The sequence below is a fragment of the Panthera onca genome, chromosome B2 (genome assembly GCF_046562875.1).
Source record: "Panthera onca isolate mPanOnc1 chromosome B2, mPanOnc1 haplotype 2, whole genome shotgun sequence".
Lineage (NCBI taxonomy): Eukaryota > Metazoa > Chordata > Mammalia > Carnivora > Felidae > Panthera > Panthera onca.
In genome coordinates this window covers 73,138,214-73,164,869 of record NC_138343.1, presented here as the reverse complement: position 1 = coordinate 73,164,869, position 26,656 = coordinate 73,138,214, and the positions used below count along the sequence as shown (strand labels likewise).

The 26,656-nt window shown below is 40.4% G+C and overlaps 1 protein-coding gene across 2 annotated transcripts; it reads left to right on the top strand.

The window, feature by feature from the left end:
• The first annotated feature begins 19,529 nt into the window (after positions 1 to 19,529).
• On the top strand, positions 19,530 to 26,288 carry TENT5A (terminal nucleotidyltransferase 5A). 2 transcript variants are annotated; one of them, XM_060616025.3, is made up of 3 exons: positions 19,530 to 19,637; positions 19,875 to 20,424; positions 21,522 to 26,288. In XM_060616025.3, exons 2-3 carry the CDS (start codon positions 19,912 to 19,914, stop codon positions 22,296 to 22,298), a joined length of 1,290 nt encoding a protein of 429 aa, XP_060472008.1. In that variant the 5' UTR covers positions 19,530 to 19,637; positions 19,875 to 19,911; the 3' UTR covers positions 22,299 to 26,288. The 2 variants fall into 2 exon arrangements, with proteins under 2 accessions (XP_060472008.1, XP_060472007.1); XM_060616024.3 differs by having other exon boundaries at positions 19,550 to 19,692.
• Positions 26,289 to 26,656: the final 368 nt, after the last annotated feature.

Genomic DNA, 26,656 nt, shown 5'->3' with positions numbered 1-26,656 from the left:
TCTTTGCAGATATCACCAGGGGCATTTTGCTGTTCTTGTTCAATTACCAAACTCTCTGAGGCTAGAACACTTAGAAATCTCCTGCAATTTCAGAATTAAAGCATACATCAGAAGGAAAATCTGAGCTGGATATGAATTACTATTGCCTCCTAAAAGCCTCATGTTTATTGACAAATGCTATTCATAGAATACTACTGCTGTCATATCACCATGGTCACTTTCAGTGTGTTGCCACTGAACCCTGGGGCAAACTGGAAAAGCTGAAACTGAAAGTATCCCTTTCAGCATTTATAGAGTTTGATCTTTCACACTGTGTTTGGCACATTTGGAGTCCCTGGACGCCTGTCTAACATTCCCTCTTGGTTCTTCCCTTATTGTTAACACCTGAAATAATAGCTGCACTATCTTAGTCATCTACTAGGAGCCAAGCAGTATAACTATGCTATGCATTTAAACCTTTCTATAATTCTGCAAGGAAAGTATTATTGCCATTTTATAGATGAGAAAACTGAGTCTTACAATGGCAAACTAATTTGTCCAAGCTCTCATAACTTGGTAGTGGCAGAGTTAGGATTTAAATAATCATTAATAATGATAAATATGTAATAATTTAATAATAATGTAATTAAAATTGTTGAACCAGACAAAAAAATTTCTTAACACAATTTAAGTTTTAAGTTGTTTTTTCAGTTGCCTTGGCTGTAGGAGTGGGCAGGAGAAAACCAGGTTCTTGATGGTTCAGGAAAAAAACAAAAAAAATTCCTTCTCTTTTCCTCCTCTCCTCTTGCAATTTCTGTCCCTGAGGCTGCTTCGTGCTTAGGCACAATGGACTTTAGTGATAATATTAATTTTGTTTTTATTACACCTGTATAAATCTTTATAAGTTACCAAGTACTTCAGTATGAAAGAGCTCTTTCTGTAAAGTGAGAGGGTAGGACCTCTCCTTCATCCTCAGAATTCTGTGTTGGGTTACCCCTCTGTGCAGAAATGAATTTTCTGTGAAGCTCAAAAATCTTTAAATTTTCAGGGTGGACATATTGGGTATCTGGCTAATGGGAAATTGAATTGAAGATCATTTTAGTTTGAGTTTAGTGAAATGCAGTTATGTGGTTTGCATTAACTTCCAGGTGTAGCTAATTTATTGATGCCTGTCCTCATGCAGGAATACTTTCAGAAATACTCCCACTGCCTACTCACTTGAGGTCATGGAATGAAGACACAGGGTTAGAGGTTCTAATGCTATATGAGCCTACCCCTACAATGCCAGAAATATGTGGGTGATGGAGGAAAACAAACGTTTGAGATGTTCAGCTGCTCATTTGTGGGAAGTTCTTCAAACCATCCTACATATAAAATTGTAAGCAAGGTTTTGGTTTTCTTTGATGCAATGTTAACTCACAAGTTCTCTCCTATCAGGAAATACAAGAGGGAGCAGAGTATACAACCAAACCAAACAAACAAACAAACAAACAAACAGGGGGAGGGGGGGAACACGGTAGGGTGTGTAAGGAAGGTAATTAACAAACATTATTTTTATGGATTTTGTGATGTTTTGTGGTATTTATCATCTTTTAAAATATACTTAAGTCTACTTTGTGGTGATTTCTTTTCTTATTCTAATTAAATATTCACCCTTGTATTTATTATTTATTATTTTGCATTCTTTCTATTAAAGAGGGCCCCTATAATTATATAAGCTTCATTCCTCTCAAATTTGGTACCTGTTTCTGTCACTACAGCACTTAAAAATTCACTAATTAGACTTTCAGTGAATGGCTGATGGTGGGAGAAAGGTGGAAGAATCTAGACCTGTGGGCTGCCAGAAACGTGGTTTTGGAACTGAACTGGGGAATGGGCTCTCTGGCTCTGGTATGAGCTTTCAGGTCCCACATGCTGGCCTCCATGCCTGACTCACACAATCATTGTGTGTTTTTTGTTTTTTAGCTTTTTTTTGTTTTTCCCTAGCAAGGTCAGTCTAATGAACAAGCAGCTGTCATCACTGCAGGGCACTGAAGCTTCCCCTAACCTGATACATCTCTTCTTCTCCTCCTATAGGACCTAAAATGTCAGCATTAGAGACACATTCCTCTGAGTTTGGAAAGTTTTCCAATCCTCAAGAATAAAATTATTAAAAGGAAACATTCTTATAAATATTTTCATCATAAATCGGCATTAAATATCCCTTAGTCCTGAGGCTTAGGAGATGTTAATGAGCATGAGAATGGTGACCTAAACATTTCTGAACATCTACTATGTATCAGGCCATATGTTGTGCAATGCATCACACATGGTCTCAGTCCATCCTCTAAAAGAGGAGGACACTAATGCTCAGAATGATCATATAGCTCTTGGCTGACCAAGATTTCACAGAGATTAGGACACAAAAAGAGTTAAGTGACAAATTAGGAGGCAAGGGCTTTAACAATTTCAGGCATTTCACAATCCTGCCTTGGGCTAATCCTGCTCTTTACTGTTTTCCCCAACTCTAGTAAAATGCTGATTACTACTTCTCCTAATCACACAGAGCAGAATAGAATACACTCTATACTATGTGGGGTATAAAAAAGTGACCCCTGGGAAATGAAAGTATGTTGGCCAAACATAAGGAACATAATTGAAATTAAAAGCCAAATGACACCTGGATTTCAACAAAAACCAATTACCAAGAGGGAAAAGGTTTTCAAGATGAGAACCAGACAGTTAAACATTAGCTTTCAATGGTTTGAAGTGTTTTTAGGTTTTGCAATGGTGTGGTTTGGAAGTTCTCCAGCAGAAAAACTATTTTCTTTTAAAAGGAGCGCTCTCTGCAATATTTTCTTTGCTGAAATAATGTGATCCTTAATGACGTCTTATATGACCCAAACTTTAAATGGATGTATTATTTTAGTTGACCTCATTTTTACCAGGTTTTTATAGGTCAGCAGTGAACTATCAACAGCTTCCTGATAATTAATCCTACTTACCCAAAGAACTGTTAGCCTGTTAATCTTATCTATGCTAAGAGGAAGCTTTTATATGTACCAGACTTCCTCAGTGAATAATAAAAACCAAACTGAACTTCTACAGAGAAGTTCAACATTGTTGTGAGGTTTGGAAATAAAGAAACAGATTGAAAATCATGATGCTACCCTGTCTTTAGCTTCTTACTTGCTGAAATTCTGTGGTTCATCTGGCATAGGAATGGCTTTACAGTAGAATCAGCAGCACAATTAGTTGAGTGGTTCTAGTCAGGAGTGGTTCTCTGGGTGGCTTTGTCAAAATGTATGGACAACTGATGGAATGGGAGAAGATATTTGCAAATGGCATATCAGATAAAGGGTTAGTATTCAAAATCTATAAAGAATTTATCAAACTCAACACCCAAAAAATAAATAATCCAGTGAAGAAATGAGCAAAAGACACGAACAGACACTTTTCCAAAGAAGACATCCAGATGGCTAACAGACACATGAAAAGATGCTCAACATCACTCATCATCAGGGAAATACAAATCAAAACCACAATGAGATACCACCTCTGACCTGTCAGAATGGCTAAAATGAACAACCCAAGCAACAACAAATGTTGGTGAGAATGTGGAAAAAGGGGAACCATTTTGCACTATTGGTGGGAATGTAAACTGGTGGAGCCACTCTGAAAAACAGTATCAAGGTTCCTCAAAAAATTAAAAATAGAGCTACCCTATGACCCAGCAATTACACTACTAGGTATTTATCCAAAGGATACAAACATGCTGATTTGAAGGGGCACATGAACCCCAATGTTTAAAGAAGAGATGTAGCAACAATAGCCAAATTATGAAAAGAGCCTAAATGTCCATCAACTGATAGAAGCATAAAGGAAATGTGGTATTGGGTTGCCTGGATGGCTCAGTAGGTTAAGCCTCTGACTCTTAGTTTCAGCTCAGGTTATGATCTTACAGTTTGTGGATTTGAGCTCCACATTGGGGTCTGCACTGATGGTGCATAGCGTGCTTTGGATTCTCTCTCCCTCCCTCTCTTTCTCTTGGAAACAACAACAACACAAAAAAACAAAAGAAGATGTGGTGTGGAATACTACTCAGTGATCAAGAAGAATGAAATCTTGCCATTTGCAATAACGTGGATGGAACTATAGTATATTATGCTAAGTGAAATAAGTCAGTCAGAGAAAGATAAATATATGATTTCACTCATATGTAGAATTTAAGAAACAAAACAGATGAACATAGGGGAAGGGAAGGAAAAATACAACAAAAACAGAGAGGGAGGCGAACCGTAAGAGATTCTTAAATACAGAGAACAAACTGAGGGTTGCTGGAGAGGAGGTGGGAGGAGGGATGGGCTAAATGGGTGATGGGCATTAAGGAAGGCACTTCTTGAGATGAGCACTGGGTGCTATATGTAAGTGTTGAATCACTAAATTCTACTCTTGAAACCATTAATACACTATATGTTAACTAGGTTGGATTTAAATAAAATTAAAAAACAAACAAATAAATGTATGGACATGCAGCATATGCAGTTAGTTACCTGGGTGGTCTGGTTTGAGAAACATTGACAAAGGCATCTCAAGTAGCAACTAGAGCTGCTCCCACTGGAAGTTAATTTTCTACAATTAGAGACTCATTCCTTTGACTCTGTAGATCTTTTAAGAGTTTACTGTTAAAACACAACTATAGTTTTTGCCTGTCACCTACCGCAAAGCAAGACTGGTATCTGACAGAAGGAGGGGAGAGAAACGCATTTTTACAACTGGATCTCAGGAAGAAGAAAGGTGATGAAACAGTAAACTGGCTATCTTTAAATGGCAGAGGAGGTAGGGAGTAAATGCTGGTCTCATCTAGCAATTTGTAAATGGGTGTTTGTACATATGGGTCTTAACATGCTCATAGACTGTGGGTGTGCATATAGGAGTGTGTGAAATAAAAAGTATTATTGGATTCAGCCTTTCGTCAGCAGAGTATAAAGGCTTCCAGTTAAGGGTGTGGCTTATAATTAAAGGATTTCTGGGGCACCTGGGTGGCTCAGTCGGTTAAGCATCCGACTTCGGCTCAGGTCATGATCTCGCGGTCCATGAGTTCGAGCCCCGAGTCGGGCTCTGTGCTGACAGCTCAGAGCCTGGAGCCTGTTTCAGATTCTGTGTCTCCCTCTCTCTGACCCTCCCCCGTTCATGCTCTCTCTCTGTCTCAAAAATAAAAAAATAAAAAAATAAAAAACAAAAAAAACAAAAAAAAAACGTAAAAGGATTTCTACATCTGCTAATTGCCTATGACATGTACCCTTTCCAAGGCAAGTTGCTGAGTTTCAGTGATTTTAATATAAATCTATTTCTCATCAGGTTAAAAATTTATCCTAAATAGCACTTTAAATCCAAGCTGCTCAAGTAGATATGGTTAGAGATATTTGCTAAGATGATCTTCTGTAAGAGATGTATTATATCTGATATTAGACAAAATAAAACATAAACATGACATCTTACCCAAGGTGCTGTGTATTTTTATTACTCACTGTGGTAACAATGCAAGTTTTTGAAGAGTTAGTTGTATCGTGTTGACTTTATATGTTAAACCGAACAGAGATTGGTTGTGTGTTGTGAAGAAGTTCAACAAAGTTAGAATCGTTGCTTCAGAAGACCAAGGGACATTCTCTCTTAGAGGGAATGAAGAATGAATAGATATACTTTACTATTTCCTCCCCCGTATACGTATTTTTTGTAAATATTCTGAATTTGCTTATAATCACTGCTAGAGATATATCGATGACCCCAAAAAGTAATATCCAGAAAAAATGTGAGAGAAAGAACTACTGGTGGCCATCAGGTTACATTCCAATTCTTTTTATATGTAGACTTCCAAAAATAATTTCTGGTTATCTGTCATTTTCCTGTTTTCCTATATTCATGGTACAATCTTTTTATATTTTTACTCTGCATAGGTTGTAAATAATTTTTTAAAGAATAGTCAGAGTACAAATATAGGAATGTAATAGTTAAAATGAAATAAAATATATCACAGAACTCTCTCTTCTATCATTACATCATTTTTAAGATGACCTCTTCTATTTCATGTATCTGGAGACATCTTTATGTTGATGAATCCCCTCTTCTTTTTGCCTCCACTGTTAACACCTTCATTTAGGCCAGTGGCTTCTCTGATCACTATGCAGAGTGGTATGCCACTTTATAGTACAATCTAATATATGCATATCTCTGTGGATATGCATAACAAACTTGATGAAAATGTCATGAAATGATAGGATGGCCTCATATTTTCTATTATACATATATTTCACAGATATTGCTGGCTAAGACTACTAAAATCATTGTGTGATCCTAAAAGGTTGTGACCCACAGATTGGAAAACAGTAATCCAAGCCAGTATCATCATTTGTCCAGATACCTGCAGTAGCCTATTAACTGGTTTCTCTTTTTTCCACTTTTTTCTCTTCGATTCCCTATTCCATATAATAGTAAGAAAGACCTCAAAAGGTAAATTAGATCATGGTACTCCCCTGCTCAAAGCCTTTAGTGGCTTCTTACACTTATATTAAAAGCCAAACTCCTCACAGTGGCTTTTATGATCTAGCCCTTTACTTTTTCCACAGAATGATCTTCTGTATTTTCTCCCTTCTTCAATATGCCTTGGCCCCACAGAACTTGTTTCAGTTCCTCTAGGACACCAAATCCTTGCCTTTCTGGGTACAAGCTGTTCCCTCTGCCAGAAACCCTCTTTTCCCAACTTCTCATGGCTAGCTGGTGCTTGTCCGTTAGATCTTGCCTTATTTTCTCTACAGGGAAGCTTTCTGGACACTCTAGATGAAGTAAGTCATTCCTTACTATCTATTTCAGCCTATTGTTTAAAAATTTACCACAACTGCAGAAATGCAGAAAAAACATGGCAGTTAGAGAACGTTGACCAAGTACCAAGCAGGTTGGGGTGGTGGGAAAAAGACCCAGAGCAGGAGATTGCACATTTTTAAGGGCTAGGTTGTATTCGTCTTAAAATCAGCAACTTGGACTTTGGAAATGTGACTTCATGTGAAGCATCTTTTCTGTTATTACTGCCTTTTAATTTTTGTTTAGTATTGAATCACATTACATTTTAAAATGCTACATGTCACTGTTTCACTAAGAAGAATGAAGAAAAGGAAGGCTGTGACTACATGTAAGTCAACAAATTAAAGAGAGGCTGTCTGGTGACAGAGGTAGAGTGAGAGGCCCTAGAGAAAGGCAGTGCTCAGGTACAAGGGTCAGAGGCTGCTGGTGGGGTCAGCTCCTGCCAGTTGAGGGTTATTCTTGACTCAGAACTTATTTATAGGGTTTTATATGCTGTTTTTAATAAGAACGATATTTCTATCCTTGAAATATCTTCCCTAACTTTGGAGACCCTTCCTGTTATGGAAATCATGAATAACTTGCCAGATGTTTTTGAGTAGTCCTGTTGAAGGGGCACTATAACCCTCTTTGTCCTAGGGATTGAAAGTCCCTATTTCTATCCCAGCAGTTCCAAGTCTACAAGCAGATATTTATACATGGTATAACCCTTCACCAGCAGCCACTTGGGAGGATGGGAATGCAGGATATACCTGCTTTTGAGTTTTTGAGTTCAGGTGGTACTTGGAATCAACTAAATTTCCCTGGGCCTCCAAGTGGATGCCCTGAAAAAGGATTCCCTGAAGGCTGAGACTATCATTTGAACCCCCAGGGGCCTGGTGCTTAGAAGTACCACCTGGTCCCTGGACTCTCCCTCTGCCACTGATGGTTTCCATTTTTAAGAATTAGGTTCCACTCCAGATCTTGGGAAGAGTTAGCTTACAAGGCACCAGGCATGCACTAAGGTATATTTATATGTATTTTCTCATTTAATATTGCCCAGCCTGCTCTCCCAGCCTGGCCCTGTATCACATTCTTCTGTCTATTCCTTTTCACCTCAGTACTAGGGGACCATTTCCCCAAAGCTATGATATGAATGTACATGTTCTGAGGGTGTTATGATACATGTCTTTCCAGTCCCCCATAATTCCTCAACAAAGATTTGTGATAATATTTTACTCACCCCACTTCTCCTCCTAGGCTCAACCTTGAAGAGAGTTCACCATGGCCCACATGAAGCATGGGATGCTTTTAAAGAGACTAGCTCTAAGTTCTAATAGAAAGATTCTATGTCAAGAAGTAGGGGAAAAATATCCATCCCTAGGGTTCCTGCATCCAACTCTCAACCACTTCACTTGAGAATAATCTACTCAGCTGTTTCCATGTTAGCCATTGACTTTCCCAACCAATAAATAATAAGGAAGATGTGCATTAACCAAGGCAGCCTTCCCATAAGGTTAAAAGAACCTGGAAAGATGATCTCCAGTGCTTCTGGACCTTTGGAACAAATCCAGTTTCTTCCTGGGCCAAGTTTCTTTGAATTACAATTTATTAAAAACAAAATGAACTGGCTATTTTGGGCTAGAGTTTGAGGTATTACCTAAATCCTGATTGAAATGGCTTGTGAAGTTCTTTAGGAACAGCCTTTTCTTGTTTTCTTTCTTTCTTCATTGTTTTTGTTTTGTTTAAAATAATTATCTTATTCTTGAATAATGTAATAGATAAGAGCTGCAGGAAACCATTGGAAGTTCAACATCATTTATGGAATTGTGAGGATAATCCATTGACAGTGAGAGCAATAACAAGATAACAGACTTCAACTGGCAAGAAACAGCAGATCACTGCCTGCAGGGGATGACCAAGTCAGAAATTTGACTGTTTCCTGTGTTCGGATAATGTAATCTAACACAATTGTTGAACCAACTTATGCTATAATGATATTATATTTGAAATGTTCTACTTAATTGTAATCAAAGTCCAATTTCCTAGTGCAATTAAATACAGTAAAATATATTGTAGGGATTTATTAGTCAAAATTGACTAAAAACAAAAACAAACAAAATGTGGCATTAGTCCCAAATGAAAGCAAGCTGGACTGAGGTCAAAGAAGAAGAAAACCATACAAATAGGTAAGAAGTCACAGTCAGAGACTTAAAACTGTTTAAAACTACAATGCTCTTTAGTGAGACATCACATTTGTCCACAGACTTTGAGAGAATAACTTACATTTCAGTTTTATAAAACTGATTATTTATATTCAGCACTTTTAAAAAAATTTTTTAATGTTTGTTTATTTTTGAGAGAGAGAGCGCACGTGCACAAGTGGGGGAGGAGCAGAGAGAGAGAGAGAGAGGGAGACACAGAATCTAAATCAGACTCCAGGCTCTGAGCTGTCAGCACAGAGACCGACACAGAGCTCGAACTCATGAGCTGCAAGATCATGAGCTGAGCCAAAGTGGGACGCTTAACTGACTGAGCCACCCAGGCACCGTTTTAGTCTGTACTTTCAACTAAATGTACAAAAGCCTTTAATTTTAAGTGGGAGAGTATGAAGATATCTCTGTGGGTTTGTGAATATTGAATTAAATCCCCTGTATTTCATTTCTATTATACCTTAACAATGGCTAATATGAAATGTCATTGTCAGAGGGAAATAAACTGAAGGAGGAATCTGAATCCTCTACAGTAGATGGATGACCATGCATCTTAGATTTTTTGAAGAACTAAACAGATTTAAAATATATAGTCCTTTTGTCCTCATAAGTTTATTAGTATTTTTATACCACATAATTTAATTTTTGATTTGGGCACACAGTCATAATGCTTAAATGTTCTAAAAATAAGAACTCAAATTTTAGTCAAAACATTTATTAGTACAGAAATTAAGGGGGCTGGCTCACTCAGTAGAGCATGTGATTTTTTTTTTTAAGACAAATATTGTATGATTTCACTTGATATCAAGTACTAGAATCAGCAAATTTAGTTTTATTTTTTAATGTTTATTTATTTAGTTTTTGAGAGAGAAAGAGCAAGCCAGGGAGGGGCAGAGAAAGAGAGGGAGAGAGAAATCCCAAGCAGGCTCTGCACTGTCAGTGAGAAGCCTGGCACGGGGCTTGAACTCACAAACCAAGACATCATAACCTGAGCCAAAACCAAGAGTCAGAAGTTCAACCAACTGAGCCACCCAGGCTCCCTGAGCATGTGACTCTTAATCTCAGGGTCATGAGTTCAAGCTCCACACTGGGTGTGCAGTCAAAAAATAAGAATTTGAGTAAGTAGTAACAGAACATCCTCATCAAAGTAAATGGTATATTTTTAATTTTGTATTACATGTATGAAGGCATAATTTGAAATCTCAAATTGATTAGTCTTCATACCCTACTTGATATAAAACAGAAAAGTGGTCGAAGCTTCTGAAGGATTCCCAGAAGTGTTAAAAAGCAAATAAAAGGGAGAAAAGTTAAATCCCCCATAAAATCCTATCAATCATATATAACTAGGGGTTCAGAAAAATTAGTCATCAAATGATCATAAAACTGGAAACTTAGTTTCATAATAGCATTGAGGATATTTATTAAAACTTTAAAGTTGACCACATTTCAACTGAAAACATCCTCCTAAGTAGAGTATTTTTTACTACAGACACACAGAATATATTTAGACCATTTAATCTAGATTATTTGCCAGTTGAATTTCAGATAGTCATAGTGATCAAAACTAAGGATTCATAAAAGGTAGCTTCATAGTGGCTGATAGCACTAGACTGATTCAATAGCCATGCATCTGTATTAACGAATAGGATATGAGAAAGGATGAGTGAAGGAATAGTCAAGGGAAAAAAATCAGGGGAGATATAAATACCTGTGTACACACACTCTCACCTCCCAGTGCAGCTGCATTGAACGTCCTTCCCTCTCACTGGAACTCAGAGATATGAGTGTACTACATTAGGACCGGAGGGTTGCTGAGTTTAGGCTACCCACGTTTGAGTGCAGCATAAAGTGCAGTTTGTAGAACCTCTGGTTAATTTGATCAATACAGGCATTCAAATTGGTCTTTAATTAAATATAGAAGACAACTGAAATTTCCATTTTGCCCTATTAAAAACAAAAACTTTAGCCAGATATCTGGCTGTTTAATATCATGTAGATAAAACATCTAAATAATTAGCTTGTTTTTCAATTTTTTAGTCCAAATGTTTGCTATCTTTAGACAGAAAGTGGATTATGAGTTAGTCATGATAACTCAATTTCTTTGATTTATGAAGAAAGTGTGACTCAAAATAAGACCTATCCAATAAGCAAAGGGTAATTTGGTGTCAGAAATATTTTGAAGTCATCTCTTCTTGTTGTCTAGAGTAATAACATACAAAATAGAATACATTGCAATGTACTATATAAACATGACACATTTTAAAGTAAAATATAATAGTTATTATTTAAGAGATTTTTAAAAATGTTTTATTCATTTTTCAGACAGAGACAGAGCATGAGCGGGGGAGGGGCAGAGACAGAGGGAGACACAGAATCACAACAGGCTCTGGGCTCTGAGCTGTCAGCACAGAGCCCGACATGGGGCTCAAACCCACAAATCTTGAGATCATGACCTGAGCCGAAGTTGGACACTTAACCAACTGAGCCACCCAGGCGCCCCAAATATAATAGTTATTATTAATGTATTTTTATTATTGTTGATTTTATTTTTTTAAATAATGAATTTAAAATATGGACATACTACTCTGAGTATGAAATGGACTCACCTTGCAGGTATTTCCAGTGCTTAGCAGTGTAAAAGGCACCTGTGTCACTTCTGAGTATGCTGACCTCCTTGACAAGTCCTGTAACCCACAGAAGGACACTGATGATGTTCAAAGAAATGTAAGGAAAAGAGGAAGACAACCAGACAGGTCACAAGTGCTTGCATGAAGCATTTATTTTTTAACACACAGCAAAGCCATACATTCTGAACTACCCTTCATATAGAACTCATGTTAAATAGATGGGAGCAGGATGTGGCAGCCAAATTAATGCCAGTTAAGAAAAAATAAATGTTTTTAGAATTTTAATGGAAACCAGGGATGATATGGGGACAATGAATCCCAGGCACCATATATTTTTTTCCTCTTTTAATATGCTATCTTTCTGCTAAGAAAAATTAAGAATGTCACTTGCTTTATGCTAAACACTTACTCACTTCATTGAGTAATTACAAATTTCAAAACCTGGAGGGCAGTTCTTTTATTGCCCTTCAGAGATATCTTACTTATCTAAACTGTGGCTACTTAATCATGTGTTAGTCCAAACTCCGTTTTAATCCCTAGCACCCCTGCTGGAGTTGTGGCTTATAAGAAACCAATCTTCTCCAGTCAGAAGCTTCTGTTTCAAATGTCAATAACTTTGATAGCTCTTCTTTTCTTCCCCCTACACTTTCTCAAGCAATGCCTAATTCCATCATCTTGAAGCCTTTCTTCTTATTAGGGAATTAAACTTGAATCTATTTTATCCCACGTTGCTAGAGTAAGTTTAGGTGTCTTGGTGTTCCCCCACCTCCTGCAGAGACTCTGCAGCTAGTTTTCTCACTCATATTTCACCTAAGAAACCCAGGACTTTCAAGTCAGATTTCTATTCCTAGAGTCCAGTTTGCACAGTTTAAAAAAAAAAAAACTGTCTCTTAAAAATGATCATGATTCTAGTAGCTTTAAGAAAACATTTTGTGTGTCATTTGTTGTGTTCAGTTTCTCACACTTTTGAAGACAGTGTGTTTTTTGATTAGTAATTTCTCCCAAACATCAAGATAACATTAATTATATTATTTAAATTGTAATTTCTTTCTTTGGCAGCAGAAAATTTTGAGGTAAGGGATGAAGTTAGTAGGAAAAGACTTTAGAACATAGTGATGCCCGAAATACTTAAAAAAAACAAATTATCTCAAACAAGGAGGTATTATTGAATTAATGTATGGTCTATGCATATGAGTAAATATACCTTCTAAAGCTGCTACAAATTCATATGGTAGTTATGCAATTTCTGATTTTGGCATATCAAAATGGTGCTAGCAAAGTAGGTATATAGTATTTTTAAATATCTCTAAAATGCTGAAAGCTCATATAAAAGAAATCAACTGTCAAACTGTTAACATAGGTCCAAGTTAAGAACTGAATGGAAAAAATATCAGAATGAACTAGCTATACCCATAGAAGACGGTCTTTTTTTTCCCTACAATGTACACAGATATTGTTGACCAGATTCCTTTTTATTTTTATTAAAAACATTTTTTTATGTTTATTTATTTTTGAGAGAGAGACAGAGCATGAGTCGGGGAGGGAGAGAGAGAGGGAGACACAGAATCTGAAACAGGCTCCAGGCTCTAAATGGTCAGCACAGAGCCTGACGCAGGGCTCAAACCCACAAGCCATGAGATCATGACCTGAGCAGAAGTCGGACGCTTAACTGACTGAGCCAACCAGGCACCCCGACCAAATTCCTTTTTAAAAAGAAAGATAATTTATTATATTTCCCTCCTTGGACCCTTCTCAAAGCTTCACCAGCACCACAAGTAAACATTAACATTTTCTTCTGAGAAGTTAAACATTCTTCTAGTACAAACTTACAGAAGGAAAAACTCATAATACAAATATTACTTTAGAGAATAAGGGTTTATTCATTGTTTGGTAGTTTTTGAAAATATATGTGTATTTCTAGTTTACAGTTTGCCAAATGAATGCAACTTTTGTATGTCTCTTGTTTGGAGTAAGGAAAATGTCTGGCCCGGGACTTACAACATTGATTTAAACGGCAAGCATTTCACTGCGATGTCAAAACAGGAAGAACTTATGGCATAATTAGCACTGATAGTAGAACAAGAAAATACTGGCTAGTCTTTCTGATGAAGAACTCTATTAAAGGACAATCTATATCAATTGTGATTTTAGGAGTGATGATGTACATCTGTTCACCACATTTTGCTGCTTGCATATTGCATTTCCTAAGCTCACTGATCCATGACAGTGTATAAAATTATTTTTATGAGGTCACAGACTTCAAATAAACATCCTTAAAAATAACACCTAGGAAATTACATTTACAAGATGCTTAAGAGTAGAGCAGTGATGCTTTCATAAGACATTCACAAGTGTGAACATAGTCTACACAAATGACCCTCTGTGTAGAGGATGCCTTCAAACTGAACTGATCATTTAAATCCATTAACACAGATGTAAGATTATACAGTGTGGCCAAGAGAAAGGAGTGCTGGCCTATGATTGATAGTAACTAATAACTTTATAAACTTGGGGAAAATCACCTAGCCTTTCTTCTTTTCTTTTTTTTTTTTTTTTTTTAAATTTTTTTTTTTCAACGTTTTTTATTTATTTTTGGGACAGAGATAGACAGAGCATGAACGGGGGAGGGGCAGAGAGAGAGGGAGACACAGAATCGGAAACAGGCTCCAGGCTCCGAGCCATCAGCCCAGAGCCTGACGCGGGGCTCGAACTCACGGACCGCGAGATCGTGACCTGGCTGAAGTTGGACGCTTAACCAACCGCGCCACCCAGGCGCCCCTCTTCTTTTCTAAAATGAGGATGGCACATTGATCAGAATAATTTTGAAGATAAAATTAGATGTTATAGAATAAAAAGGGTTGAAAGGTTTAAAACTACAAAAGTTAACCTGTTGCTTGCTAACAAGTATATAAGTAATAAAAAGTTGAGCTGCTATTCCCAAACTAATCTGTAAGTTTTATGGCTTAGGATATTTCTGGGCTTAAATAGGCCCTGAATAAAAAACATTTATTATTTCCCTGAAGAAACATGGGGAAAGCCATTCACAGCACCATTTCCCTGGGAAAACAGGTAATGTAGGTTCCCAAGTGAGTTTTAGTTTTCACATGAAGCACTCTGATTAGCTGCTGCTCTACTAACACCAGACAGCAGGGAAATCTCCAGTTTACTCTGCAATGTAGACAGGTGCATATGTATGCTTGGAAGAGGATGTCTTTCTGTCCCTTAGTGGCTTCAGGAATCACTGGGATTTGCCCTATGAAGGCAGTGTATCCAAAGAGGTGAGAGGAGGGGGTGGCTAAAATTCCTCACACTGCCACTGCTCTGCCTGGACTGCAAGGTGTTTCCACAGGGTTATGTCACTTTTTGTGGAAGGGATCAAAGAGCAGAAGCAGTGGAAGGGAGAAAACCAATAGAGAGTATGGAGAGGGCTGATATGGAAAGATTAAGAATACGACAAGAATATGGGGAGAGACTGGTTATAGGGCTGAGGGACAGAGAAGTGGTAGTCTTAACAGTAGTTTTCTGGGCTCTTCTCTCTCCTTCTGGGTATGAGCTTGGGGGAATCATGTATTTGTCTTCTTCCTATCTTCTAAGAACGGTTTTCGAAGATAGGAAGCAGACAAGGCAAAATGGGAAAGGTATTATCACTGCTACATGAATTTGGGGGCAGACTCAAACCTCACACTATGTTTCAGTGTGTACAGAGTTACTTGTAAGCTCTGTAAGGCTGCCAGCTTGCTAGCTCTCCACTGCCATAGTCAGGTCACTAGTGACTGTGGAAGAAACTCTCAGCCCATTTAGGCCACTCTGCATTTCGGCAGTTGCTTCAAGACAAAACATCTTATTTCTCAATGTTGTGTCCAATCTGAATGTCCAGTACTTTGAAAGGAGCAGAGTGGAGTTCCAAGCAGTTTTAAGTCTATAAGGTAAATGAGAAGACAGGGACAAGGCAGACTCACAGAATGAAAGGAACTAGGAGAGGAGGCACACGTGTGGGTCTGCACCAAGGCTCTGCCACTTTTCACAGTTATTCAACCATCCTCTGCTTTATTTTCCCTACCTGAAAAATGGGTATGCAACATGTAAAGTTTTGAGATTTGCAGAAGGCTTAAAAGAAGATAATGTATATGAAATACTGAGGACACTGCCTGGCACATTGTAACAAACTCAATAATGATAACTATTATCAAGACCAAAATTGAATTTTTTCTTTTCTTATCATTAGACTGATCGTTACTGTCACTTTTAAACCAAGATCAGCTAACTACAAGTGTTTTCAAAAGTATATGTAAAGGTTTCTTTTAAGAATTTCAGATAGGGATTCATAGCATTTTATTGTCGTAGATTTTTTTTTTTTTTGTTTTTTTGTTTTAAATGGGGGACGGTAAATTATTTACCAAGTAGGTTCAGAAGCTGAAGGCTGGGGGAAAAAAAGCAACTCTGAACCTAAATTTAAACTAAGAGTGTTGAACTATGTTTAAAGACCTCTAAGTTATGAATATATTTGGAAAGTACAGATTTTCTCATGTGATAATTATTTTGGTTATCCAGAAAAAAATAAATGCTTGCAATTGCAAAATTTGCAAATTCGTGGAAGGATGAACATTTTTTCCCCCAGAATGTAAATATTATCTCAGTTTGAAGACAAGGAGAAGACAAACAGAAAACAACAGATGCTTTCATTCAACAGTACCTATAGAGTGGCCACTATGAATCAGGCACATATGAATCCAGTCAAAGCCTCACCAAGTACTTCCAAAAACAAGCTATCCAGATGTCCTAGTACAGGCGGTAGCAAGGTCTAGATTATGGAAATATGGAAGGTTGCTGTGAGAGGGGAATCCAACTGGGGAGTGGGAAATACTTTGATAAAGGCTTAAGGAAGTGTCAGCCACAAAGCCCTGGCAGCTTCGGAAAAGGGCACTTACCCACTGCTACTAAAATTCCTCTTTTCCTCAGTGCGGGGTCTCATGCATAGCAGGCCTCCTATGTCTGGCCTCAAACTCTACTTCTGCCTCTCAGCCATGCCGTCTACTCTTTGAAAAGGCCATGGAGCAGCTGGGCAGAGATGGGCAGCCTCTGATTGGGAGAGGATCCTCACTTAAAGAACTGGGCTGCAGTGGCTGTTGTCAGGACAGTGCAAAGTGTGGCTGAGTCCTTGTGTCAGGCTTATGTGGACAACTTGGTAAAACGCACATTCCTTTAGCCCCACGGAACAAAATCCTGGGCATGCCTGAAGTACAGGTGCTTACAGCTCTGAGACTTGTTTTTATTTTTTTTTCCTTCACTTTTTAGACATAGGATTAAAATAAAGCATAAAGTAATAGCAGCAGGGTTAAACCCTTGTTTTTTGGTGCGCTGTACCTAATGCATGATTTACCCCTTTGGCCATATTTTTAGAAGGGGCAGAATTCACACTGGCCTTTGAAAGTAACGTTTTTAACAGGTCTTTTTTTTTTTTTTTTTTTTTTAAGTATTTTTGCTGTTTGTACTTAAGTCTTGGGTTCCAATGAGAAGGTACAGGTAAACTACAAATAATCCTGTTCTTGGAAATGACTAAACAGCACTCACACACAGTCAAATGGGTTGGGTGCAGGGTCTGGCCCAATCAGGTATTAGCCATGAAACTTGGGCAAGTCTCTTTATCTCTCAGTTGCTCTGTTTCTAAATCCCTCGGACATAGAATACCTTCTTTCTAAATTGAAGATTTAATGAAGTTTTTAGGTGTAAAGCCCTGGGTAGAGCCTAGAGGCGCTCAATAAATTCCTGGAACCCCACAAACCTTATCCAAATGCACCACCAATCTCATCCCTTCCACCATGGCAGTCTATAATCCTTTCTCAAACATTCTCTAAGGCTCTCTTTCCTTTATTGATAATGCCTGTCTCCTTACTCAGCTATAGAAGTGAAGTCCACCTTTTAAGATTCAGTCCAAATGATACCTCTCTTCTGGTCTTCTCTCCCAGTCCTCCTGATCCTAGTTAGCACATACTTCTCCCACGATGCAGGTAAGGCTGAACCATAATTACATGCTTGTCTGTCATGCCGGCTAGACTGTGTGAAGTGTAGTCATTCTCACATCCTCAGCACTTAGCTTCGTGCGTGGCACGTAATAACCGGTCAAACCATAAATATACACATATGTAATTTTTCTGAATGCCTGGATAGAATGGATTCACGTGTGGAAGGCTGAACAAGGGAATATACGTCCTTTAGGGAGGCAATGGGCCTGGGAGAATTGTGTGGTGGTCCTAACGTTCCTTCCCCAACCCCCTCTACAGTGCTAGGCTGGACACTGAAGGATAATGGCTTCTAAGGTGCAGTCGGTTTCTGCGCTTTGGGACACGGCTCCGCAGGGAACCGGCAGGGGGCGGCGTTGCCACGCATCTGGATGCTCCGCGGGTAACCGTCCTCTCCCCGCCCCCACCCCCTCACCGAGGGCGCGCAGCTTGGGCGAGTAGGACCGAGCTCCCTCAAATCTCGCGGGGCGGACTGTTCTTCCTCCCATGCCAGGCGCCCGAGATTGTGCAGGGTCCAGGGAGAGCCTTCATCTTCTCCAGCATGTTCCCCTTTGCCCTACCTCAGTCTCCCGCAGTCTTTGCATGAAGTAGTTAGTTTGGAAAGAGCGTGCGGCCGGAATAGATGGCCGCAAGAAAGGAAGCTTTCTAGCAAACTCGGTGGTGAGCGCGTGTGGGAGTAACCATTACACTACTTTCGCACTGCCAAAGTGACTGAAGCAGGTTCGAAAAACTCATCTTTTAGACTCGACCTGTCACATTTTGTGGAAAACTAGACAATTTCACATTGACATCTGTATTCACTTTAGAAAGGCAAACCTTAGCTTGGGACGAACGCGCTTCGCTTCCTCTGTCCGCGGGAGAACGCGCCGCGGTGCGTCCGGGCGCGCGCAGTAGCTGTTTGCGCGACACAGCGGCGGCGCGCTCTCCGCGCCGCACCCCGGGCCCCGGCCGTCCTCGGCTATTGGCCGCTCGCCCGCCCAGCCGCCCGACCCGCCGGGGCGTCCGCTCGGTGACGCGCGCTGGCCCACGCCGCGCTCCCGGCCGCCCGGAGCGGCTCGTGCGCACGAGTTGGACGCAACCTCGCGGCTCCGCCCCCGCGTCTCCTCGGGCTTGCCCGGAGCTCCCAGGCACTTCCCGAGGTTTCGAGAATCGAAACACAGTTAGCAAGCCCTTCCCCTCACTCGCGGAGACTGATTTGCATGGACGAGTGGGCTCAATAGTTCACACCGAGACAGTGTTTCTTGATTAAAAAAAACGGTCTAGCTTTATACCGATACACTGTTTAAGCGGGAGGTCATGAGGAACCTCTGGAGCCCCATTATTAAGCTATAAGGACGCGCTGAATCAGAGAATTTTATGTTTGGCGACTTTCTGCACTTGCGTGATTTTACTCGTGATTCAGTTTTTAGGCCACTTACAACTCTTGAGGCATTTTCAGGGTCTTCCCGTTGAGGAAAAAAAGAATAGAGAGGCTGAGGCGCGAAAGACCGTCTCTAAGTTAAGTATATGTACAAATACACGGACATATACATGTACGTACAAATAGCTACCGGCCTCGCGCTCTACGGACTTCTTGGCTCGCCGCGCCGCTCAGCCAGTCTCGGTCCGCAGGGCGGGCGGGGGCGGCACCCTATGCAGATGAAGAGGGTGTGGCGAGCGCGCAGCGCCTGGGCCCCGGAAGCGCAGAAAGGCCTGGTATAAAAAAAGTAGTGAAGACATTTCCCCGCACAACTGCTAAAGCTCCAGAGACAGTAGCGTGTGCGGCGGCGACGGCGGCAGCTGGAGCCGCCACCTCCGGGACCACCGCAGCTGAGGCGACAGCGGCGCGGGCGGGGGCGAGGGGCGGGAGTGGCCAGCGCAGGCGGCGGGGTCTAGGAAGGACTAAGTGGCTCGCCGCTGCCGGGAGCGCACTCGCTGCTCCTAGAAGTGTTGCCGCCTCGCGGTTCCTCGCTCGCTGCGCTCCTCGAAGGGGCGGCCGCCTCCAGGTGACACAGACGGGACTCCCGCTTGCACTTTCCAGATGCATCAGAGATACTTTTGGTGCGGGGCTTCTCTGCGGGGCGCGGCGCGCGGCTGGGGACCGCGGGAGTCTGGGGAGGGAGAGTCTCCCAGAAGCCCTCGAGCCTACGGAGGGACCGGGGAGGGGGCGCGCTTTTTCCTTTTTGGGCCCCTGTCCGGTGCCGCGAGTCCTCACCGCCCTCCTTCCCCCTTTTGGCTTTTAGGACTGACCAGGGCCAAGTGGCGTTCGGAGGGCACTTCATGGCGGAAGGCGAAGCGTACTTTGCCATGGCCGAGGACGAGCTGACCGGCGGCGCTTACATCCCCCTGGGCGGCGACTTCGGCGGCGGTGGCGGCGGCGACTTCGGCGGGCACTGCTTGGACTATTGCGAAAGCCCCACGGCGCACTGCAACGTGCTAAACTGGGAGCAAGTGCAGCGGCTGGACGGCATCCTGAGCGAGACCATCCCGATCCACGGGCGCGGCAACTTCCCGACGCTCGAGCTGCAGCCGAGCCTGATCGTGAAGGTGGTGCGGCGGCGCCTGGCCGAGAAGCGCATCGGCGTCCGCGACGTGCGCCTCAACGGCTCGGCCGCCAGCCACGTTCTGCACCAGGACAGCGGCCTGGGCTACAAGGACCTGGACCTCATCTTCTGCGCCGACCTGCGCGGGGAAGAGGAGTTTCAGACTGTGAAGGACGTCGTGCTGGACTGCCTGTTGGACTTCTTACCCGAAGGGGTGAACAAAGAGAAGATCACACCACTCACCCTCAAGGTAAAGCCACCCGAACTGGGTTTGGGTCCTCGCCCGGACCGGGCTGGGGTGCGGCGGGCAGAGGGGCGTCCGTTTGATGCCACAGACCCGCGGCCGTGACGGGTTTGGGCATGCTTCTATATTTGTTTTGTTTTGTTTTGTTTTTAATGAGTAAACTAAGGTGCATGGACGATATTGAATGTTTTAGTTCACTTGGTTCTTCAGCGCCACTACTCTTCTGCTTCCTCCTCTGTTCTCCCTTCTCTTCCTTATTTTTTTTTTTTTAACTCTTGGCTTTCCTTGCTTCAGTCTTGTCCAGAGTAGATTGAGTAAGTGAAAGAATGAAATGATATGTCACTTTTTTGAGTCATTTTACGATCTAGTCTTTGGGGAAAGAGCAGTCTGAAGCAGAATGGAGTCAGTGGGCTTATTGGTGTATTGGAAAATGTGATGAGATTTCCCAGCTGCATGAGGCTGACTCGGTGTGTGAAGGATATGTGTGGTGCTTCTCCTGGTCGGTTCACGTGTGAGGGATATTGTGGGAACCCCCCCCCCCACCCCCACACTTTGGTTCAAAGCGTGTTTTATACAATTAAAATTGCATGAGGAATTAGCCTCCCAGAATGTCCTAATTTAGTTCATATTGGGTTTCAGAGTACCCCTGGAGGGACAAGATTCTGGTCGCATCAGTTTCCTTAGGGGAAGTACAACTGGGTTGACTAGGGACAAGGGTAAGGGGCAGACCAACCTTCCACTGTATGCCCTTCTGTCTTTCGAGTATTGTGTGGATGTTGTGTGAATATTGTATCTATAAGACCATTTTCAAAAAATAACATTTCAGAAGTCAGACATGACAACAGAACCTCTTAGTACGGTGCTACGTCTGCCAAAAGCCTCAAACTATTACTTCTAGTTTCTTTCCCAGACGGTAAAACCACTCGTTAAATGCGTTTTTTTCTGCTTTCAGAGGACTGTTTAAGCCTGTAGGTAGTGTTTTGCTGAAACTTGACAAAACAAAAGGGAAGGAGCAAAATAATTTTCAACTGTGAAGAAGATGTATTTATCTACTTATTATTTTTTCTAGGTCTTCTCATCTTGTTTTATCTTTTAAATTGTAGGAAGCTTATGTGCAGAAAATGGTTAAAGTGTGCAATGACTCTGACCGATGGAGTCTTATATCCTTGTCAAACAACAGTGGCAAAAATGTGGAACTGAAATTTGTGGATTCCCTCCGGAGGCAGTTTGAATTTAGTGTAGATTCTTTTCAAATCAAATTAGACTCTCTTCTCCTCTTTTATGAATGTTCAGAGAACCCAATGACTGAAACATTTCACCCCACAATAATTGGTGAGAGCGTCTATGGTGATTTCCATGAAGCCTTTGATCATCTTTGTAACAAGATCATTGCCACCCGGAACCCAGAGGAAATCAGAGGGGGCGGCCTGCTTAAGTACTGCAATCTATTAGTGAGGGGCTTTAGGCCTGCCTCTGATGAAATCAAGACCCTTCAGAGGTATATGTGTTCCAGGTTTTTCATCGACTTCTCAGACATTGGAGAGCAGCAAAGAAAACTGGAGTCCTATCTGCAGAACCACTTCGTGGGATTGGAAGACCGCAAGTATGACTATCTCATGACCCTTCATGGAGTGGTGAATGAGAGTACGGTGTGCCTGATGGGACATGAAAGAAGACAGACTTTAAACCTTATCACTATGCTGGCTATCCGGGTGCTAGCTGACCAAAATGTCATCCCTAATGTGGCTAATGTCACTTGCTATTACCAGCCAGCCCCCTATGTAGCAGATGCCAACTTTAGCAATTACTACATCGCCCAGGTCCAGCCAGTATTCACGTGCCAGCAACAGACATACTCCACTTGGCTACCCTGCAATTAAGAATCATTTAAAAGTGTCCTGTGGGGAAGCTGTTTCAGACAAGATAGGGAAAATAAATTCACAAATAAAAAGGCTGAGTGACGCAGCCCTGATTAAAGATGTGTTTTGTGCAATGATGATCTGCTCCTGGTTTTAAGCTTGGCAAAGCTTGTGGATCTCTTCATAAATATGGGAGCTTGATCTCAAAACCACCCTCCTCACCCACCAACCCTCTCACCTGTTCCTCCTACCCAATTGGATTCTATCTTGAAACAAAAAGACCTGTCATTAAAAGCAACCAGGTTCTCTTAAAATGACAAGGGAAAAAAAATGCTTGATGACAATATGGGTTTGCAGTACCTGCTCCCATAGCTTTGCCATAGGGGGAAAAAATGGAGGGTTTCTTATAGCATGGAATTCACAAAAGGGAAAATGCAGAGGAAAAAAAGGTCTTACCCCAACCTAGTTTTCAATTCAGAAGTTCAGATAGTAACAATAATGGAAGAAGAAAGGGTACTCCAACGTTGGGATTACTATCTGAGACTTTTAGCAAGTGCTTTCTGTGGAACCATTCTATTACGCTAACAGAAACAGCTTGCTCCTAATGAACAGTAGTAGGTTGGTGCAGCTCTCATAACAAACAGCAGAACTTACGATGACACAATCCATTATTTCCAGCTGCATGCATAGCTTGCATTTTTAAAATGTGAAAATGCAAGCAAAAACAGCTGTAACAAAGAAAGTATGCTCAAGGACCAAAGATTTAACAGATAAAAATACCCAAGTAGAAGAGATATAGTAGAATATATAAAGAGTTACTATATTTGTTACACACCAATAAACATCAAAGTGCCTGTTGCCTTCTGAAAATTTGAAGTGGAAAAATTTTATGGTTTAATGATTATTTTATTTTATCAGGGACTCAAGAAGAAAATAAAACAACATATAAGCTTGTGAATGGTGGAGGAAATGCCCTATTTTTTCTTGGCAAATACTTGTATAAAGTTAACGTTGGTGTGATATTATCATAGGTACATGTGTATGTATGTGTATATTATGTGTATATATATATATACATACTTCATATATGTATATATATATACACACAGTACATTGACTATGGTCTAGAATAATGTAGCAAATAGAAAATGTTTAAATACTGTGTGCTTTTATGTTTTCAACAGGATGACATGAGACGTGGGCATATTGCAGTGATGAATTAAAACCCACATCTAGAAAATTAAAGCAAATGAAGGAGGAAAACAAGTAATATATTTGATAGGAAGAGCAGAGAGTATACATTTTTAGTGAGTGTGTTTTTGTTTTTTTTTTTCCTTTTATTGTGAGCCATAGAATTCTACAAATGGGAGAATATTTGTTTGGCAGAGCACTCTTTTTGTACTGAACTGCCATTTTGACAGTAGGAACCCTTTTATTTTGTGTAATACTTGCATGCCTCCATGGTGTATAATCCAGTGGATCATGGATCAGTGATAGTCCATTTAAATCCCTGACTGCTAATAAAATTTCTGGTGATCTGAACACTACTTTATTAATATTTAAATGAATTTTTTAATGAATGCATTCTGCATTCCAGGACCACTAGAATTTAGTAAATGTGAAATTATCCTTTTTAAAGAGTATTTGCACAATTGCTTAAAATTTATATATGAGATATATATTATATATGAAATTTTATAAATTCATGCCAATATGAAACATCTTTGATCTGGTTATCACACTGCATTTAAATATTTAGTACTGTACTTAAAATTCAGTCACTTTGCATTGAATCAGATCCAACTTTATTATCTCTTTCCCAAGAGACCAGTTAAACCTTTGTGAAATGAACTGGCATCCCTATTTCAGTTCAGTGACAGCTAATCCTAAAACCATTCTTTCCCCCACCTCTTAATTCCTCTGGATACTGGTCTCTGAAAATGCGTTTGTTAAAAACAAAGCTAACACATGCAAACCTTTCCTTTGTGTTGTGAAACAACCGCACAATTCCTCTCAACTCTAGTGGATGACTGCTTACTATGACAATTCCTCTGAAGAACCTACCATATTTTTGTCATCAAGTTCAAGAGGGATTGGGGAAGAAAATAGCATCATCCTATTGGCAGTGTCATTTGTTTGCTATCTAAGCATCACTCATGTTCAATTTTAGGTTAATCCATCTGAAACTACCTTTTGCACATCTTTCTTTGAAGCCTTAAGAGGAACTTGATGGGTCTGCTGTAGCAGCTTCCCTGTGAATTCTGTCTGAGCTGTAACAGCTACTGCACTGCCACTCACTGTTTCCTAGGGAACTCTTTCTTCTCCCATGTTGGCTCAGTCTCCCTCACTCCAGCCCTGGGTTTGAGAATTAATTTTGAATTTCCAGGCAATATTATTCCATTTGCAGATCAAGCCTGATACTTAACTGTCAGAAGCCAGAGCTCCGCCTGCTTACCTGTTTTGGATTTTCTATAAGAAAATGAAGGGAATATTCGGGAACATAGGAGCAGATGGTTATCTGTCTACTTCCTTCTTATCCTAACTATTGAGAAGTGAATCATCCACTGTATGAAAAAGAATCTGGAGATCTCTGGCTCTGCCATAGGAACAGTCTGCTGTTAATTTATGACACAGATTTCTTATTTGGAGGGGCCTTATTTGAAAATACTTTCCATTTATTTTCTGAAATATTTATGTCCTTCTCTTGCTTTACTCCAGGGTTGGTAGCATAGTTGGAAGTGCCAACACCTGCCATTCAGATAGAACAGGCTGTGCTCAAGACAACCTTCAGCAGTTACTTTAAAACTTAGATAATTTATTTCTCTTTTGTATGTACTATAGTCTTGTGCATATGTAGTTGAACAAAACAGTGGAATAGATGTCTCTCTTTGTGGATGTGTAACCTAAGAGTTTGAATGTCTGGTGAGAGAGAGCCGTGTGTATAGGTCAGAGAAAAGAACAGCTCTCAACTCCTGATTAGTGCCTGTGATTTGCTTGCTTTTGTGTTTATCTGGCCTAGTGTGCTGTTAACTTTAAAACAGGAAGAAGTCTTGTCTTCTGGAGGCTCTTCTCACCTGTCCAGTTTGGCATGTCAGAGAAAATTTAACCTGTGACAGTGCCCTTTTAAAAAGTTGACTGGATTTGCAGTAAATCTGGTTGCCTCAAGAAGTCCTACATCAAGATGGACTTTTCCCTTCCTGACGTGGGGTCAGGTATCTGCTCACTTTGGTAGTGGGTGGACTATTTTAACGTGGCTCCAAATGATGCAAGGATGGAAGAATATCTGTGACCCAAGCCACGGAGGAAATGCAAAGAAAAGCAAACATACTGTTTTTGTCATCCCTTTCTGTTAGCGTATTGTTGATTGCTTCACTGTGCATAAAGTTGTTTTCAAAACAGTGCTTGTCAAATAAATATTGTGAACTATTTTGTAAATGAAATGTATTATGTTGAAAGCTGTCAGCAGTTCAAAAATAAGCTTTTTTTGTTGTTTGAAGACAACGTGTATTAGATGAAACCAAAAAGTAAAAAAAAAAAAATTACATATAGCACCTATTTGAATATATTCTTTCTTTAAGATTTCTTATAGCATAGCCTTTTCAGTGCCAAGAAAGAATCTCTGTGTAATATTTTGTTGTAATAATGGCTTGCTAACAAAATATATGGTTAAAAGTACAAAGGTGGAAGATGTCAAGGTAATTTGGCAAAATTTGCTGCAAATCCTTTTGCAGAATGGAGGAGGCTCTGCCCGCTGGCTGTCTCTCTCTCCGACCTCTACAACCATTGCCTGCTCTGAGATGTCCTATTGCAGCAAACTGCACCTTGGGTCACCCTTTGGAATATTTTGACTTTAGACTGTGTCACAGGCAGAAAAGGAGTTGATGGAGAATGGACTCTTAAAAACTGACATGTTTGAATCAGTGCTAGAGGGAACAGATTGTGAATTTTGTTTACAGCATCCAATATTTGGATTTTTTTTTCTTGTAAATAAAAAGAAGTTATTTTTTTCTATTGGTTTGTGTCTTTTGTCTTCAGTGTCTGTGCTGGCTAAAGACCATGTCCTCAATACCAACTCGATTCCATGAGAAAAGACAAGGCAATATTGGGAGAAGACTAGCCCTCAGCAAATTTTTGGTTAGAGCACACATTAAAATGTTCAGCTTTCAGCCAACCTATCTCTGACTGGCTCAGTTAGCTCCAAAAGAGTCTAGCTAATATGTGCAAATTTTTTTTTTTTCCTGGGTATGAACTTAGCAATGTTAAGCAGCCGCAGAAGTCAGACCTATTTGCCACCAACAGTAGAGATTCATGGATCTGGACTACGGGGCTTTAGTGGGCCTTGGTTTTCATGAGTAGCCCAAGTGGTGCAATTCAGTCAT

Coding starts and splice junctions, on each gene's coding strand:
- TENT5A (XM_060616024.3), top strand. CDS start 19,673: ATGCATCAGAGATACTTTTG. Junction 19,693..19,874: donor ATGCATCAGAGATACTTTTG/GTGCGGGGCTTC, acceptor TTTGGCTTTTAG/GACTGACCAGGGCCAAGTGG. Junction 20,425..21,521: donor TCACACCACTCACCCTCAAG/GTAAAGCCACCC, acceptor TTTAAATTGTAG/GAAGCTTATGTGCAGAAAAT.